Below are 18,411 nucleotides of genomic sequence, written 5' to 3'. Positions count from 1 at the left end.
TAGAATTAGATCTATTCTGGGTGGGGGTGGAAGTGTGTTTAACTGTTGAAGCTAGTTTGATTTCTCAGATATTTCTATGTCATAATTCAAAGAAATGGGATATAATAAAAGTATTAGTAGTTACCAGTCCTTATTTCCTTACCAACTTGTAATCTTTAATATTTAAGTTTATAGTTATGACTATTTGAAATTCTGTATGTTTACTGCTTTTAAAGAATGTCAGAAACCATTGTACAAAGTAATTTTGGGAACAAAATAAATGACAAAAGAATCACTTAGATGTAATATCACACTAGTCTCCAAATCAGTGCTGATGGGAACTTTCTAATTCCAGACAGTGTTTGGTGACCTGTAGTGTACAGTAGGAATCAAAGGTCAAATATGCTAAGGTTAAGGACAGGTTAAGGGCAACCTCTTCTTTAAAATACTTGCCACTATTTCAGCTTCATTCTCCACTTCTTCCCAATTGGGGATTTTCCTAACAAAGCAGTGTTACTAAAAACACATTTAATTAATTTAGAAGAGTAGCTCAAAGAAATTATATCTGTTTGGTGAGAGGTCAGACTCCACTATTTACACTGAAGGCAATGTAATTTTAAATCTTTCACTCACTGTCAGTAGTTGAAAGTTTTAAAATTTGGGTTTTCCTTCTCTTATCTTTTTCTGCTTTTTAAAAACAAAACAATCAAAAAACAAAAATAAAACTCCAGAAAGAGAAGTGAAATAACCCTAGCCAGTTTGAGAATAAAGTTTCAAAAAATTACCCTCATGTTACCCATATATGAGAATCAGTAATAAATTGCTGAAATAATTTCTAGATTAATTTGAGTATAGGGTTTTTTTTTCTACCCTTAACTGATTTAATAAATAATTTAAAGTTATCTCCAGATTCACAAGCCTTATGTCCTATTCTCTTTTGAAGATATAACATATGTAGTGCTATCTCCTTAGGACTCTAGTTTGCTTTTCCCCAATGATTAATGAAGTTGGATACTTGTTCATTTGTTGGCCATGTGGATATGAAATGCACAGATCATAAAGTATTATCTGTTTCTGTGTAATACTGTTACATAGTGAAGCTGGGAATTTGAATTTACTGATTACTCAGTGATCATCTAGTATAATTTTGATTTTTCATTTATCACTTCTCAGATTACTAAGTAAACAGTTATCTTTCATAAAACTGGAAATACGAAGAGACAGTAATGTAGAAGAAAGAGTTAAATGTAAAAATAACCACCATGTACTTCATATCTTCTGATATAGAATGGCTTGGCAAAACTATACTGATTGAGTTACTAGTTCTGTTTCCCCTCTGTGTACATGTCCACTTTGTTCCTTAGTATGACCTTCCTAGTACTTGTAATGAAGAGTTCATGCAAAGATGGGCTCGATAAAGGACAGAAATGGTATGGACCAACAGAAGCAGAAGATACTAAGAAGAGGTGGCAAGAATAAGAAAAACTATACAAAAAATACCTTCATGACCCAGATAACCATGATGGTGTGATCACTCACCTAGAGCCAGACATCCTGGAGTCAGAAGTCAAGTGGGCCTTAGGAAACATCACTATGAGCAAAGCTAGTGGAGGTGATGGAATTCCAGCTGAGCTATTTCGAATCCTAAAAGCTGATGCTGTGAAAGTGCTGCACTCAGTATGCCAGCAAAATTGGAAAACTCAGCAATGGCCACAGGACTGAAAAAGGTCAGTTTTCATTCCAATCCCAAAGAAAGGCAATGTTAAAGAATGTTCAAACTACTGCACAATTACACTTATTTCACATGCAAGCAAGATAATACTCAAAATTCTGCAAGCAAGACTTCAATAGTACATGAACCAAGAATTTCCAGATGTTCAAGCTGGATTTTGAAAAGGCAGAGGAACCAGAGATCAACTTGCCAACATCCGTTAGATCATAGAAAAATCAAGAGAATTCCAGAAAAATACCTACTTCAGCTTCATTTATTATGCTACAGCCTTTTGTGGATCACAACAAACTGGAAAATTCTTAAGGAGATGGGAATACCAGATCACCTTGCCTGCCTCCTATAAAACGTGTGCACAGGTCAAGAAGCAACAGTTAGAACTGGACATGGAACAACAGACTGGTTCCAAATCGGGAAAGGAGTACGTCAAGGCTCCATATTGTCACCCTGCTTATTTAACTTATTTGCAGAGTATATCATGCAAAATGCCTGACTAGATGAAGCACAAGCTGAAATCAGGATTGTCGGGAGAAATATCAATAACGTCGGTCATGCAGATGACATCACCCTTAAGGCAGAAAGTGAAGAGGAACTAAAGAGCCTCTTGATGAAGGTGAAAGAGGGGAGTGAAAAAGCTGGCTTAAAACTCAACATTCAAAAAATGAAGATCATGGCATCCGGTTCCATCATTTCAGTTCAGTTCAGTTGCTCAGTCGTGTCCGACTCTTTGAAACCCCATGAATCGCAGCGCGTCAGGCCTCCTTGTCTATCACCAACTCCCGGAGTTCACTCAGACTCACGTCCATCAAGTCAGTGATGGCATCCAGCCATCTCATCCTCTATCATCCCCTTCTCCTCCTGCCCCCAATCCCTCCCAGCATCAGAGTCTTTTCCAATAAGTCAACTCTTCGCATGAGGTGGCCAGAGTACTGGAGTTTCAGCTTTAGCATCATTCCTTCCAAAGAAATCCCAGGGCTGATCTCCTTCAGCATGGACTGGTTGGATCTCCTTGCAGTCCCAGGGACTCTCAAGAGTCTTCTCCAACACCACAGTTCAAAAGCATCAATTCTTCAGTGCTCAGCCTTCTTCACAGTCCAACTCTCTCATCCATACATGGTTCCATCACTTCATGGCAAATAGGTGGGGAAACAATGGAAACAGTGATAGACTTTATTTTCTTGGGATCCAAAATCACTGTGGATGGTGACTGCAGCCATGAAATTAAAAGACACTTGCTCCTTGGGAAAAAAGCTGTGACAAACCTAGACAGTGGATTAAAAAGAAGAGATATTACTTTACCAATAAAGCTATGGTTTTTCCAGTAGTCACGTATGGATATGAGAATTGGACCATAAAGAAGTCTGAGAACTGAAGAATTGATGCTTTTGAACTGTGGTGTTGGAGAAGACTCTTGAGAGTCCCTTGGACTGCAAGGAGATCAAACCAATCAATCCTGAAAGAAATCAATCCTTAATATTCATTGGAAGGACTGATACTAAAACTGAAACTCCAATACTTTGTCCACTTTATGTGAAGAACTGACTCGTGAGAAAAGACCCGGATGCTGGGAAAGAATGAAGGTGGGAGGAGAAGGGGATGACAGAGGATGAGATGGTTGGATGGCATCACCAACTCAATGGACATGAGTTTGAGCCAGTTCTGGGAGATGGTGAAGGACAAGGAAGCCTGGCGTCCTGCAGTCCATGGGGTCACAAAGAGTCAGACACAACTGGGTGACTAAACAACAACAACATGAAAAAACAAAGCTTCTATGTGGTAAATGGGCTTCTCTGGTGGCTCCGTCGTAAAGAATCCAGTCCCCCTGCCAATGCAGGAGATGCAGGTTTGATCCCTGCGTAGGGAAGATCCCCTGGAGAAGGAAATGGCAACCCACTCCAGTATTCTTGCCTGGAAAATTCTATGGACAAAGAATCCTGCCAGGTACAGTCCATGGGGTCACAAAAAAGTTGGGCACGACTTAGCAACTACACACCAACAAATATGGTAAATAGAGTGGATTGGTTTCAACATTTATTCCTTCCTTCTAGTGTGCTTTATTGCACGAAGTGTGTAAAGTTAATAACTTTCTCAGACTCACTTGCAGTAAGTATGCTGGATGTAATAGAGCTTTGGCCAATAAGATATACTTTGTAAAATTTTGGAAGGTGGAAATCAGATGGAGGCTCTGCTTCTGCTGCTTTTGCCCTTTCTGTTAGTAGGCCTGGGTGCCTATCTGCTTTTTCCGTTGGTGTGGCATGGATTTGAAATCAACACTTGCATTGATTGTAGCACCTCACTTCCCAAGTCAGGGTGGAAGCATGCCAGTGGGAAAAGGGATAGACCATTTAGCAATAAGTCAGTTGACTGCCATCTAGATGTCTAGCCTCGGCCCTAGGAGACTATTTTTCTGGGCCCACATTGAGCAGTCAGGGCTTCTGTCTTTGAAAAGAAGAGCAAGATACAGACTAGCAAGAACCATAGTGGAGAAAAGGCCCGTAAGGGGAACTGGTGCTCTTGGATTAAGGGCCAGTCTGCCTCTGAAATGGAGCAAATGCACAGTTGCATTATGTGAAGGACAGATTTTGAAAGTTCTCTGGTTTGTCTTGAGCACTTGTCTGGGCTGAGCTTTCAGATGCGATCATTTGGCCCTGCTCTTGGACAGCACAGGAGGGAGAGGCAGCAGAGAGGAAGGTAAAGCTGATACGTGACCATTTTCAAGGTACAGAAACCAAGATTTTAAGGGACTGTCAGGGCATTCTGGGTCTGGTACGTTTTTTTCATCTTCCCAAAGAACCAGCTTTTTTTTTCATTGCTTTCCATTTGTATGTTTATTTGTTCTTTCTTCCTGTTTTCTTTTGTGTACTTTTGTTTTTTTCTACTTTATTAGGCTGGGTACTTCATTCATTTTCAGATTGTCTTATTAAAAGAGTATTTTAAACTACAAGCATTACCCTCTAAGTAGAGCTTTAGCTCTTAAAGGTTTTGATGTCATATATTTTCCTTTTCATTAATTTCCAGGCACTATGTAATTTCAACTTTTATTTCTGCTTTGTTAAATTTTTTTTTAAAGCATAATTTGGTGGTTCTGTCTGTCAAATTTGTTTAATATAGAACTGTCCCTCCTGCTCTGTACCTCTGCCACTGAATTGGTAAGGAGACCTCCTTTTGAAAATAAATTAGCTGCAAAAATATAGTATAAGATAACTAATCTCATTACCAGAAATGGTGATTTTGTTTTGTGAATAGTTGATCTGATGTTCCTGCCAACTCAGTCCCCCAGTAATTAGATATCAGAAGCAGCTGTCTCCTGGGCTGCAGTATTTTGTTTATCTACATTTGGAGAATGCTTGCATTTTTAATCTTATGGGGAGGGCAGAGGTGTGTTCAACTTAAATAAACATGTTATTAATCCAGATTTATTTTGATGCAAGTTAAAAATAAGAGGGTGCAATGCATACCTCTTACTGCACTGGAAATTATCAGACTTGTCAACAAATTATTCTTATCTTGACTGAAAAAAATAATAAGATATATGTTCTACATGAGCATCAAAAACCAGGATTTTGATATAGACTAACCTTTTATGGGTGCTTATATATGGTTTAAGGCTAAGAAAAGTCAACTAAAGCTATCATCTTACATAAATTTTAGTAGTTTCCTCCAGAGGCAATTGACTTTTAACAGTCATCTCCAGTGGAAGAACCCCTGCTTCTTTTGTATCAGGTCAACCATAGAAGCCCAGGATTAAAATTTATTCTGAAGTTAGTTAATTATTTTGCCCTGAAAAATTATTTTTTAAAAATATTTTCCTTTTTCCATTTATTTTTATTTTTTTCTAATTTGTTTTGAATTTTATGTCAACCTGGTATAAAATCCCATAGTTCTGAAGTTATGCTGAGCACAGGTTTCCTGCCTCAACCTTCTGGTCCTTACATGCTTCTGTTCTTTAGTTCTTTTGCTGGTAAATGCACTTTTATCCAGGCACATAGTTTTTTGGTTTTTTTGTTGTTATTGGCTTTTTTGGGCAGGTGAAGAGTGGGAGTGGACTATGTTGACTGATAAATTTAAATGCAAAGGCCAGGGTAAAGAGGCTGCTACTGCTGCTAAGTCGCTTCAGTCGTGTCCAACTCTGTGTGACCCCATAGACGGCAGCCCACCAAGGCTCCCCTGTCCCTGGGATTCTCCAGGCAAGAACACTGGAGTGGGTTGCCATTTCCTTCTCCAATGCATGAAAGTGAAAAGTGAAAGTGAAGTCACTCAGTCATGTCTGACTCTTCGTGACCCCATGGACTGCAGCCCACCAGGCTCCTTGGTCCATGGGATTTTCCAGGCAAGAGTACTGGAGTGGGGTGCCATTGCCTTCTCCGAGAGTAAAGAGGACAAAGTATTAAGAGTTCAGCTTGGGCTTTTTACTCAGTAACATCAGATAAGAAAATGACTCAGGACTTAGAAAGATTACATGGGATGACTAACTTTGAGGCAGTTAACCTTGGATAATAACATTTCACAAATTAAGATATCTAGATGTCCACCAGAGTTTGAAGTTCTTCAACTATGTGCCTAAATATATAGTCTGAATAACTGTAGTCTTGCCTCTTTACTGAATCTAGGTGTTCTTCTCTTGGATTTAATGTTCTTGAGTTCTTTCAAAACAATAGGGGGTTTTATTAAGAACACTGTACTTTGAAAGGTCCTGAGTAAGGTCTTCTAATGTTTTGTTAACCATATGGTTATGTTATATATAACCATATAATGTTTTATATGTATATAAAATATACATATACATAGATGTGTGTGTGTATGTATAGGTGGATGTCAAATTTGCAAAGACGCTATAAATAGAATGAGCTTTAGATTATTGACAATCCACAGATAGGAATCAGGGGTCAGCAAACTATGCTGCATGGGCCAAAACCAGACTCCAGCTGTTTTTTAAAATAAAATTTCACTGGGACAGCATCACACCCATGTTTATGTGTTGTCTGTGGCTGCTTTCTCACTGCAGTGGCAAAGTTGAAGAATTGTAGCAGAGCCTCTTTGGCCTGCAAAACCTCAAATATATAGTCTACCCCTTTACAGAAAATATGTGCCAGTCTCTGATGTAAAGTAAAATAAGGAACCCCTCTTGGGCCACTTAAAACAAAATTTTCAGTGCTCTTACCTTGCAGAGCTTTTATGAGGATAGAGATTGGGTTTATTTTGTTCACTACTGTGTCCTCAGTGCTTATAAGTATAGGGACTCAATCAGTTCAGTTCAGTCGCTCAGTCGTGTCCAACTCTCTGTGACCCCATGAATCGCAGCACGCCAGGCCTCCCTGTCCATCACCGACTCCCGGAGTTCACCCAAACTCATGTGCATCAAGTCGGTGATGCCATCCAGCCATCTCATCCTCTGTCGTCCCCTTCTCCTCCTGCCTCCAATCCCTCCCAGCATCAGAGTCTTTTCCAATGAGTCAACTCTTTGCATAAGGTGGCCAAAGTACTGGAGTTTCAACCTCAGCTGAAAGGGACTCAATAAATATTGTCAAATCAATAAATAAAAACCATCCAAATTCATCTTACTCTTCTCAGTTCCTTACTTGTCATGGTCTAAAGTACAAATCCAAATAAACTGCAAGTCAAATTTGCCAAGTGTTAAAATGAAGAAGAAATAGTGACTTTTTAGCCTACACTTTATAACAGTTTTCATTTATTCAGCACTACTATGTGCCAGATGCTATAATAAGCATATTATATACATATATATGTATGTATATATTTGCATGTATATGTGTGTATTCATTTGTTTCAATATTATCATTCTTATTTTATAGATAAGAACTTGAGACTTAGATTTGTCCAAAATTACATAGCTAATTTTGTAATTAGCTATGGATTGGTTATTTTCAAGCCCATTTTCATCCTAAACATCATAGTAAGTGGAAAAGGGGGCTAATCTAATAAAATCTAGAATGTGAACAAAATTTCTCTGAGATTTGTCCCACATCAAACAGCCTTACCAGATCTGTTCATAAGTAAATTAGATAAGAAATTTTTCATTTAGATTACTATATCTACCTCTAGAAGAGTGTTCCCAGCAACAATCTATACATTTTTAAGCATCTCTGGGTTGAACTGTATCAGATTATTACTAATCCCACTTTTCAGACTCCCAGAGGTAACTGGTTCCATTTTGATGAATAACCTAACTTACATTAGAAGATAATTGAGGAGTGGCCATAAGATATGCCACTTTAATTCTAGAAGAGGTAGCATGGGATGTAAAACTAAATTTCTGGCAGGAAATTTCTGCCACCTAGTACCTATGCAACATTTTTGCAGATTACTTAACCTTAGATTAAGTCCCAGTTTCCTCATTAAAATAGAATAATTATACCTATCACCAAGGGTTGTAAAATTCAAGGGAATTAACATATATAGTGGCTAGAATAGTGCCTAGCACATAGCATGCAATAAAGATAATTCTGTATTGTTTCACTTTTTAAAAATTGAGATATAATTCATGAAACCAAGTTCACCATTTTAACCATTTAAGTGTACAATTGCATGATTTCTAGTATATTCACATGTTATTCACCAGTCATCTAATTACAGAACATTTTCATCACCCCAAAAGAAACTCCGTATGTATTAAGCAGTCACTCCCCATCCCCCTCTCTCTCCAGGCTCTGGGAACTACTGAAATGCTTTCTGTATCAATAGATTTGTCCATAAAGAGCAAATGGACAATTGAAATGAAATTATATAATACATGGCTTTTTGTGTCTGGTTTTTCTTCATTTGGTTTTCTTTATCTGTTTTTTCTTTATTCGGCTTCCTTGGTGGCTCAGACGGTAAAGCGTCTGCCTGCAATGCAGGACACCCAGGTTTAATCCCTGGGTTGGGAAGATCCCCTGGAGAAGGAAATGGCAACCCACTCCAGTATTCTTGCCTGGAAAATTCCATGGATGGAGGAGTCTTATAGGCTACAGTCCATGGGGTCATAAAGAGTTGGACACGACTGAAGGACTTCTCTTTCTTTTTTCTTTCTTTTCTTCATTTAGCAGAGTGTTTTCAAGATTCATTCATATGTAGCATATAAAGTACTTCATTCCTTTTATGTTTGAGTAATATTAATTATTTTGATATACCTTCACCACATTTTGTTTGTCTGTTCATCAGTTCGTGGACGTTGGGGTGTTTCTATTTTTTGGCCACTGGTGAATAGTACTGCTGTCAGCATTAGCGTACAAGCTTTTGTTTGAACAACAGTTTTCATTCTCTTCAATAAATACCTAGGAATATAATTACAAGGTTGTATAGTAATTCTTTGTGTGTGTGTCTGTGTGTTTTAAGGAACCATCAAACTTGCATGTGCGTGCGTGCAAAGTCACTTCAGTCGTGTCCAACTCTTTGTGCCCTCATGGACTGCAGCCCACCAGGCTCCTGTGTCCATGGGATTCTTCAGGCAAGAATACTGGAGTAGGCTGCCATGCCCTCCTCCAGGAGATCTTCCTGACCCAGGGACTGAACCTGTGTCTCTGTGTCTCCTATGTTGGCATGTGGGTTCTTCACCACTAATGCCACAGGGGACTGCAAAGTTTTAAAATCTGATTAAGTACAATTTGTAAATTTTTTCTCTTGTTGCCTATTATTCTTATGTCCTAGCTAAGAATCTGTTGTATTCCGAGGTCATATAGATTTACCTCTATGTTTTCTCCTAAGGGATTATAGTTTTAGCTGTTATATTTGGGGCTTTGACTCATTTCAAGTTAATTTTTTTATGCAGTGTGAGGTAAGGGTCCAATTTTATTTTCTACATGTGGATATCCAATTATATCAACATCATTTATTGAAAAGACTCTTCTTTCTTTATTGAATGATCTTGGCACCCTTGTTGAAAATGTATTGACCAGAGATGAGAAAGTTTTTTCTGGGTGCTGAATTTCTTACATTGAGCTATTTGTCTGTCCTTACATCATAACTGTGCTGTCTCGATGACTGTAGTTTTGAAGTCAGAACATGTGACTTCCAGTTATTGCAAGTTATTTTAGGACTTTTTTTTTCAAGTTATTGTAGCTATTTGGGGTCCCTAACATTTCCCTATGAATTTGAGGATTAGTATGTAAATTTCTGCAGAAATGCCAGGCAGGATTTTGATAGGGATTGCATTGAATCTGTAGATCAACTGGGAATTATTGCTGCTTTAACAATATTGTCTTCCAGTCCATGAACATAGATGCCTCTCCATTTATTAAGATCTTCTTTCATTTCTTTCAGCGATGTTTTATAGTTCATAGTGTACAAACAGTACACTTTTGTTAGACTATTCCAATTTTTTAAATTCATTTGGATGCTGTTGTCAAGGATTTGTTAATTTCATCTTTGGATTTTTTAATTGCTAGTATACAGAAGTAAAGCTAATCTTTATATATTGACCTTGTATCCTACAATTTAATACATTTATTTATTAGCTCTAATACTTTTTCTGTGATATTTTTGGATTTTCCATGTATGGGACATATCATCTGTAAATAGAGGTAGTAGTATTAGTTCTTCCATTCCAATCCGAATGCCTTTTGTTTCTTTTTCTCAACTGATTGCTCAGGCTAGAACAAATATCCCTCTTATTGATCTTGGAGAAAAGGTTTCAGACTTCACAATTTAAGTAGGAAGTTAGCTGTGGTTTTTTTCATAGATACCTTATATCAACTTCAGAAAGTTTTCTTTAAGTCCTAGTTTGTTGAGTGGTTTGTTCCTAAATGCTGTTGGGTATGCTTTTTCTGCATCAGTTGAGATGATTATGTGATGCTTTGTTCTTCATTTCATTAATATGATGTATTATATTGACTGATCTTCATACCCTGAATCACCTTTGAATTGATTGCATAAATCTCACTTGGTCATGGTAGGTAAGTCCTTTCTCTATACTGCTGGATTCAATTTACTAGAAGTTTGCTGAGGAATTTTGCATCAGCATTCATAAGGGATATTAGTCTATAGGTTTTTTGTGGGGTTTTTTTGTTTTTTTTTTTTTGAGGTGTTTGTCTGGTCTTGGTATCTGGGACCCATAGAATAAGTTAACATTCCTTTCTCCTCTATGTTTTGGAAAAGTTTAAAGAGGACTGTGATTTCTTCAGATATTTGACTGAATTCAGTCATCTGGCTTTGAGGTTTCAGGCTTTTCTTTTTAGGCCATTGGGCTTTTTTTGGGTTTTGGTTTTTATTAACTAATCGATCTCTTTACCTATTATAGGTCTGTTCACTTTTTCTGTTTCTTCATGTGTCAGTTTGTGTGTTTCTAGGAATTTGTCTGTTTTATCTAGGTTTCCTAATTGTTTGGCATAATTGTTCACAGTATTCATAGTGTATTATTTGATTTGCTTTTTCTTTTACAATAGATTTTAAATCTAGATTTTAAAATAGATTTATTAGTATTTGCCATGGAGATTATACAAGTGACATTAATTTGTAGCAATCTAGTTTGAATTAATACCAAGTTAGTTTCAATCATATTAAAAAATTGGCTCCTAAATAGCTGTGTTTCCCTTCCTCACATAGTTATTGTCACAGATTACATCTTTATACATGTATGTCTATGGACATACATCTATATTATTGTTTTATTTAAGACATAGATTTATTATTGCTTAGTAGTCTTTAAAATCATGTAAAAAATTGGAGTTACTAACCAGAAATACATGAATATTGACTTTTATATTTATCTATATAGTTATCTTTATCAGTATTTTTTATTTCTTTGTATGAATTACTATCTAGTATGATTTCCTTTCAGCCTAAAGGCCTCTCTGCGGTGCTTTTTGTAGATTAAGACTACTAGCAATGAACTCTTTAGTTTTTGTTTACTTAGAATGTCTTGATTTCTCTTTCCTTTTTGATGGATAGCTTTCCTGGATATAGAATTCTTGGTTGACAGATTTGTTTTTTTTTCCTGAAGCACTGTGAATATGTCATTCAGTTAATGTCTAGCGTCCATGATTTCTGATGAGAAATAGATGTTAATTTATTGAGAATTCGTTGTACATAATGAGTCACTTCTCTCTGCTGTTTTCAGGATTCTGTTTGTGAACAGTTGGAATATAATGTTGATAGGTGTGGATTACTTTGTGTGTACTTAGGATTTGTTGAAATTCTTAGATGTGTATATTCATGTCTTTTATGAAAGTTCAGTTTTCAGTCTTTTCCCCTTCCCCCCCCTTTTCTCTAGTCCTGTCTTGAACTCTTATGTATGTGTATGTTGGTATACGTAGTGGTGTCCCACAGGTCTTTTAGGCTCTATTAATTTTTCTTTATTTTTTTTCTTCTTCTTACTTCTCATATTGGATAATCTCAATTGATGTATCTTCAAGTTCACAGATTTTTTTTCTCTGCTTTTGGAATTCTCTAGTGAATTTTTAAATTTCAGTTATTGTGTTTTTCAAGTCCAGAATTTCTCTTTGCCTTAAATTTTCTCCTCTGTTGGTATTCTCAATTTGGTGAGACATCATTCTTATTCTATTAGTTCTTTGTGCTCTTGAGCATGTTTAAAACAGTTGATCTAAAGTCCTTCTCTAGTAAATCTAATGTCTGATCTTCTTAGGGACAATTTCTATTCCTTTTTTTTCTATGTGTGTGGGCCATACTTTCTTGTTTCTTTGCCTCCTTCATAATTTTTAATGAATACTGGATATTTTGAATATATAATGTGGTAATTAGATCATTGTACCTTACCAGCTTTGTTTTGTTTTTGTTCCTTTGGTTTTTGCCTTTTTGCTGCTTGTGGTTGGTGTTGTTTGTCTAGTGATTTTTCTGAATTAATTTTGTACAGTGTATATTCTTTGCCATATGTGTCCACTAACATCTGTTTAATTAGCTTATGCATCAGATGATGATTCAGCAAAGATTTCCTCAAAGATTTGGCACAGGAAAAAAACGAAAAGCAAAAAAAAAAACCTCAAAACCTTTGGTAGAGGATTTTGCGTGTATGTTAGGACATGCCTTCAACACTCAGCTAGGCAGTTTACAACTCACTCTTAGTCTTCACTTTCTACTTGTGTACAGCCTAAAGCTCAGCCAGAAATGAGAATTTAGGGCCTTTTCAGGTCTTTTTGATTATGTACTCCACTTTGGGCATACAGGTGTTGGTCGTCTAGTTTCCAAAGAATATGTGGGAGCATTTCAAATACCATATTCCCCAAAGCACCTCACTTCCCAGTCTCCTTAGCTTTTTGATGTGCGTGTTGTGTGCCTAACTGCCGTCCTTTGCCTCATTTGACACCAGGTGGTAAACTTGCTGTAAAATGTTTTTGACAAATGTCCTGAACAGTTGCCTGTCTGCCCTGGGATAGGTCAGAGTTTGGTAAAAAATAGAGGTAAGACCTTTACCAGTCTGTCAGGGAATCAAAGGATAAGCCTAAACAAGCAACCACAACTTCTTTTAGAACAAAGTCTACCTTACATACTCTTAACACTAGAAACTGGTGGCTCAGAGGTTAAAGCGTCTGCCTGCAATGCAGGAGATCTGGGTTTGATCCCTGGGTTGGGAAGATCCCCTGGAGAAAGAAATGGCAACCTACTCCAGTATTCTTGCCTGGAGAATCCCATGGACAGAGGAGCCTGGTGGGCTACAGTCCATGGGGTTGCAAAGAGTTGGACACGACTGAGCAACTTAACTAACTAACACTATAAACCCACACCAATAACTCAGATTGATAACTTCAAGATCCTTACAGAGAATTAGCTACTTTTTCTTGACTGAGTGCTTGACTGATTACTGGAATCCTTTGACTAGTTTGCAGATAAGGTTGATTCTGACAGTTTTTGCCAGGTTATTTGCCATTTCTTTTCAGGGAGAGGGACAGGCCCTTGGAGTTCCATACTCTGCCACTTTTGTTGATCTCTCATCACATTTTTTTTTTCCCAATTTTGATGGACATATTTTTGTAGTTTTTCTTTATTTTTGTTTTTAAAAGAATAACCATATATCTATTCTTTACAGAAGTCATCCAGGTATTAAGATAATTCATGTCCAGCTTGTAAAAAAAAAAAAAAAAACAAAAACCGTATCACGTTTAAAAGGAAAAGAATTGAATCCTATAGATGACCAGTTCACCCATAGTCCTATCAAGAATCCCTGCAAGCCAGGGAGACAAAAGGTTTCATTCATTGTGTATGTGAGATAAATGTTCTAACGTTTGGGTCTGTAGTAGAAATGTGGTGTAAAATGTGCTGTAAAAGCCAGCACGTATCAGGATATTAACCTTTAAAACTGCAGTGGACCATGTTTACATTGTAGTTGTGTGATGTTTTCTGTATAGTTTATCAGATCAGTAGAAGTGTAGCAGTTGTTCTCACTGCCTTCCCAAAACTGTAGCCCCCTGTGCAGTGAGTCAGCTGAAACCTACTAACTGAATCTTAAGAACCAACATGGAGAGCTATGATTCTGATGCAGTATTTTCTGGGTTTGAATTCTGTTTTCCTCTATTTGCCAGCAGTCTGGAATTGAGCAAATTACTCAACTTCTTTTTGCCTCCTTTACCTTGTCAGTAAAATGGGCCTGCTAACAGCTATAAGCTTTGCTATGAGGATAAGTTAAAATTCATTGATTAATTAACTAAAATGTAACACATACATAAGCTAGTTTGAGATGCAGCTTTTCTAGAGCATATCTTTTAGATAGGGAAAACTCTGAGTTTTTCAGTTTTGTCCACTTAGGGTGAAGCTTATTGGTGAAATAAATTACTGGGCAGATCTCATGAGAAAAATAGGCAGTCTTTCTGTGCAGCCTGAGAGGTGCATTCCTAAGTCAGGAGAGAACTGTATCTACAGCTGGATGCAAAACAAAAACATAAGGTTGGGGAACAGGATCCTATTGTGTGATGATTTGGGGGACCAGGAAGATGGATCAAGATGGTGCAATACAAAGTTAAAAAGACTGGATAAGACAAATGATGAAGGTTCTTGGGAGTTACTGAAGAGTTTGAAATAGGAGAGCCATCTGATCACATTTACAGTTAGTGTATATACTGTAGCAGAAAACTGGAAGATTGGAGTCAGGTTGGCAAGACTGGGTCTTAGGTGAGTGTTAGTAAGTCATAGATGTTCCGTAATGAGCATGTATTAATTTTGTAACATAAGCAAATACATTAGATTGTAAGAAATCTACTTTTGAAATTTCTCTATGTTATAGTCCCAATTAATAAAATCTAAAATTAAAGCCCCAGTTAGACAATGAACATTCATTTGACATTTGACCTCTTTGCTGAACAGAATCTCCATCACAAAGTTTCAGAAAAAAATAATCATTCTTTTCTACTACTTGTTAGCTAGCTATCATTCAAGTATAAAGAACAAAACAATTCCATTGGGCATGTGAGAATGGAAATTATAATCATATTACCTGCAAAACTTACTCTGCTAATTTTTTAGCTCTTCAACCCTCCATGAGTCAGAAAAATATTCACACCTAAGCTGAAACTTTAGAGTAGTGGCCTGGAGCAACAAGTCCCAGAAAATTGGTAATGAAAGTAATGGTTTATAAGAGAGAGCTTGACAGACTAATTACAGTCTCACTTTGCCTTGCTCCAGCTCTATTTATTTAACAGCTATTTAGTTCCAGGAACATGGACTTTTGTTATGTTTGTTTTTTTAGTCATTTGAACTTTTTAGTATATCAGTTTTATCAATTAATTGAACAAATATTCATTTGTAAAACACGATAAAACTTAATAAGCAACTTTATTCTCATTTTGCCTCTCTATGAATATGTTAGTGTTTGGAATAAATTTTAAAGTTAATGGAGATCAAGTTTTATACTTAACAGTGTGTTGTAATTTTCATGTATTTTTTTTTAAACTAGGTATGTAAAATGATGTTCTCTGAGTTTATATGTACAAATAGGACAGGATTACATAAAATACAATTTTAATATTCATTGAATCCAAAGTACTCTTCCTCAACTGTCCTTTTAAAATAATATTTTAACTATGTTAATAACACATAAATAGTGGGCAAATTTATTTCTGCAAACCAGACTATGGAAACTGGACACTATTGAAGATATCCTGTAACATACTTTAAAAAGTTGAGGATAATATACATAACTATTTCTAATTATAATTATTTTGTGTAAATGCAAATTTAACTGCCTTCAAATAGGCATACTTTTTGACATGTTGAAATTGAGATTCCATAGGTGGCTGCTCCATGGTAAATTCAATATAAATAACAATGAAGGAACCACATATGGTAAGCCTGGGCTTCAGACATTGGCTTTAAGATTCTCAAATAATAAAGACCTTCTTTGAAGGCACACGGATGTATTAATTTTTAATTTGTTTCTTTTTGATCTCTTAATTACTGAAAAAGATTTATTGGTTAATTTTAGGAAGGCAAGTGTTTGAAAAGTTTTGCCAAATACTGTCTTCTTTAAATGAATGTATGGTAATGAAAAGTTAAGAGGAGAGCCAAATTAGATTGAATAATTGTTCAGTCATGTGGGTCAGGCTAGTTGCATAGCCTGGTTGTTAGACTGATTGCTCAAATTACATTGCCTGGGGTCCTGCATTTGGTTGGCTGTCTTCTCAGATCTTAACAAGGTTCTGGGAATTTCTTTTTCTGACAAAGTTTGCTTTGTGTTTTTCCCCTCCCCCCCACTACATCCAGGATGCTTCATCTGCAGACATTAGAAAAGCATATCGTAAGCTTTCACTAACTCTGCATCCAGACAAGAATAAAGATGAAAATGCAGAAACTCAATTTAGACAAGTAAGTGAAATATGCTGTTATATATTTTTGTGATAATTTATAAATAAATGTTTATGGTAAAAACAGTAACCTATATGTAGAATGTTTCCATTTAAAATGAGATTGTAGTTTAGAAATATTATGCATACATATTTATTCAGTTTAAAGAAAATAACGCTTTTACCAGCATTTTTTATATTGGAGTCTCAGTTCTTGGGGGGGAGGGTCATAATTGTCATAATTTTCTTCTCTAAATTACAGTTTTAAAAAGCACATGTTAAGATAATTATTACTTTTGCATCTTTCTCAAAGATATATTTTGGTATCAAGCCTTTTTTAACCTCTTAAGGTGCTACCAAAACCATAAAATGGTACTTATAATTAAGATTTTATCTGTTCACTGAGTGCATGGGCTTTTTGCATGTGCATTATAGTGTGTCTGTCTTCCTAAATGATTTCTTATAGGTGAAAGTATTTTTAACGTGATGCTTCTGTTTTATCTAGTTGGTGGCCATTTATGAAGTTTTAAAGGATGATGAACGAAGGCAGAGGTGAGTGTTAGATGTTATACTTTGATGTCTGTTTATAAAGAAAAGAATTGTCTCATCAAACATTTTATTGTGTTAGTATTTTTATTTTCGTTCCTTTTCAAGAAATGCATTGTTTTTAAAATGTATGTTTAGAGCGGAGTTAATTTCTACTGAAAATATTCACTAGGTTTATTTAGTACTTAGAGACTTCAGGATCATGCCTTCATTAGCTAATATTTTTAACATGAGTATCTATGCCCTGGAAAATTCAAATACCACTTGACTTCAAACAAATGCCTATTCATTTTTGGTATATCAGTAATTGCTCCTGTCTGTGCTTGGGGGTCTTTCCCCCCTCAGTTTCTTAAATGTTTTTCAATTAGGCGACTAGAGATATTCAAGTTATTACCTTTTCTCGGTGTTTCCTCATATTCAAAATAATAAACCTAATTTGTGAGTGAGAGAGCAGAATTGTGTAAGTACAAGATAGGAGTAGAAGAAAAATATTTGCTTCTTTCTCCTGTTTCTTTTGCCTCCATCCTTCCCTTACTCTCCTCCAGCGATTCTGTGTTTAGGGTTGAACGTCAGACAGGAGGCAGCACCCTCTCTTTGAGATGTCTCTGGGTGCCTTTCAGAAGAGTAGTAATAGATTTTACAGTGGTTTATATGCTACTGACTTAGGAGCTTGCAGAGAAACCCTTTCTTCTGCTCTTCCAAGTGTACGCAGTGTAGACACTACTGCGACAGGTTTCAGAGTTCTTTAAGTCAGACTCATGGTAAGAAATACATTTTGCATCGTGCTGCAGGACACACAGACACAACTGAAACAGAAATGTCACAGAACACTTCTTATTGTGTGTGAAAGACATATTTTTCTATTCTAAGCTAGTCTAGACTGTTCTTTTTTCTTTTTGAAAACAATGCTGATTGTGGTCTGCTAAATTGGTTTCATGAGACACTAGTGAGCTACCCTCTGCAGTTTGAAAATATTACTCTATTAAAGCTAGTTTATCTTAAAGAAAATCCAAAACATTATGCCATGTGACATTCTGATTCTTTCTTCAAATGTGTTACCTGGAATTATTCTGTATCCTACAGTGTCAGCTCCCACTCTTGGTTCTCATCTTTAACAGTTTAATTTGAATACCTCAGTTTGTCAGATTGCAAAGCAAGGTACTCAGGATATTCTCTTGAAGTGTTCTTTGCTTTATAACAAGGGCTGGCATTGGTCCAGATACCATAGCAGACATTCCTCTGGTTTGAGATAATCCATAGTGTTGAAAGAGTCCTAGAAGTGTGTTGAAAGAAGTGTTGGTCATTCTGTGCATATTTTCTAGTTGGTTTCTCTCACTGAGCCCCTAGTTGTGTTTCACACATCAAGAATGTGTCTGTAAAGATAGCTTTATTTAGTCTCCCTGCATCTCTGGCATCAGATTTTGTTTTTTTGTT

At 36.4% G+C, this 18,411-nt stretch overlaps 1 protein-coding gene across 1 annotated transcript in view; it reads left to right on the top strand.

Annotated features, from left to right (window-relative positions):
- DNAJC1 (DnaJ heat shock protein family (Hsp40) member C1) overlaps positions 1 to 18,411 on the top strand; it is a 181,979-nt gene that overhangs the window by 53,454 nt on the left and 110,114 nt on the right. The window contains exons 2-3 of the mRNA XM_025000956.2: positions 16,352 to 16,453; positions 16,937 to 16,983. Coding sequence (XP_024856724.1) covers positions 16,352 to 16,453; positions 16,937 to 16,983 — 149 coding nt within the window. The remainder of the gene's footprint in view (positions 1 to 16,351; positions 16,454 to 16,936; positions 16,984 to 18,411) is intronic.

The sequence above is a fragment of the Bos taurus genome, chromosome 13 (genome assembly GCF_002263795.3).
Source record: "Bos taurus isolate L1 Dominette 01449 registration number 42190680 breed Hereford chromosome 13, ARS-UCD2.0, whole genome shotgun sequence".
Lineage (NCBI taxonomy): Eukaryota > Metazoa > Chordata > Mammalia > Artiodactyla > Bovidae > Bos > Bos taurus.
This window is presented reverse-complemented; position numbering and strand designations above follow the sequence as displayed.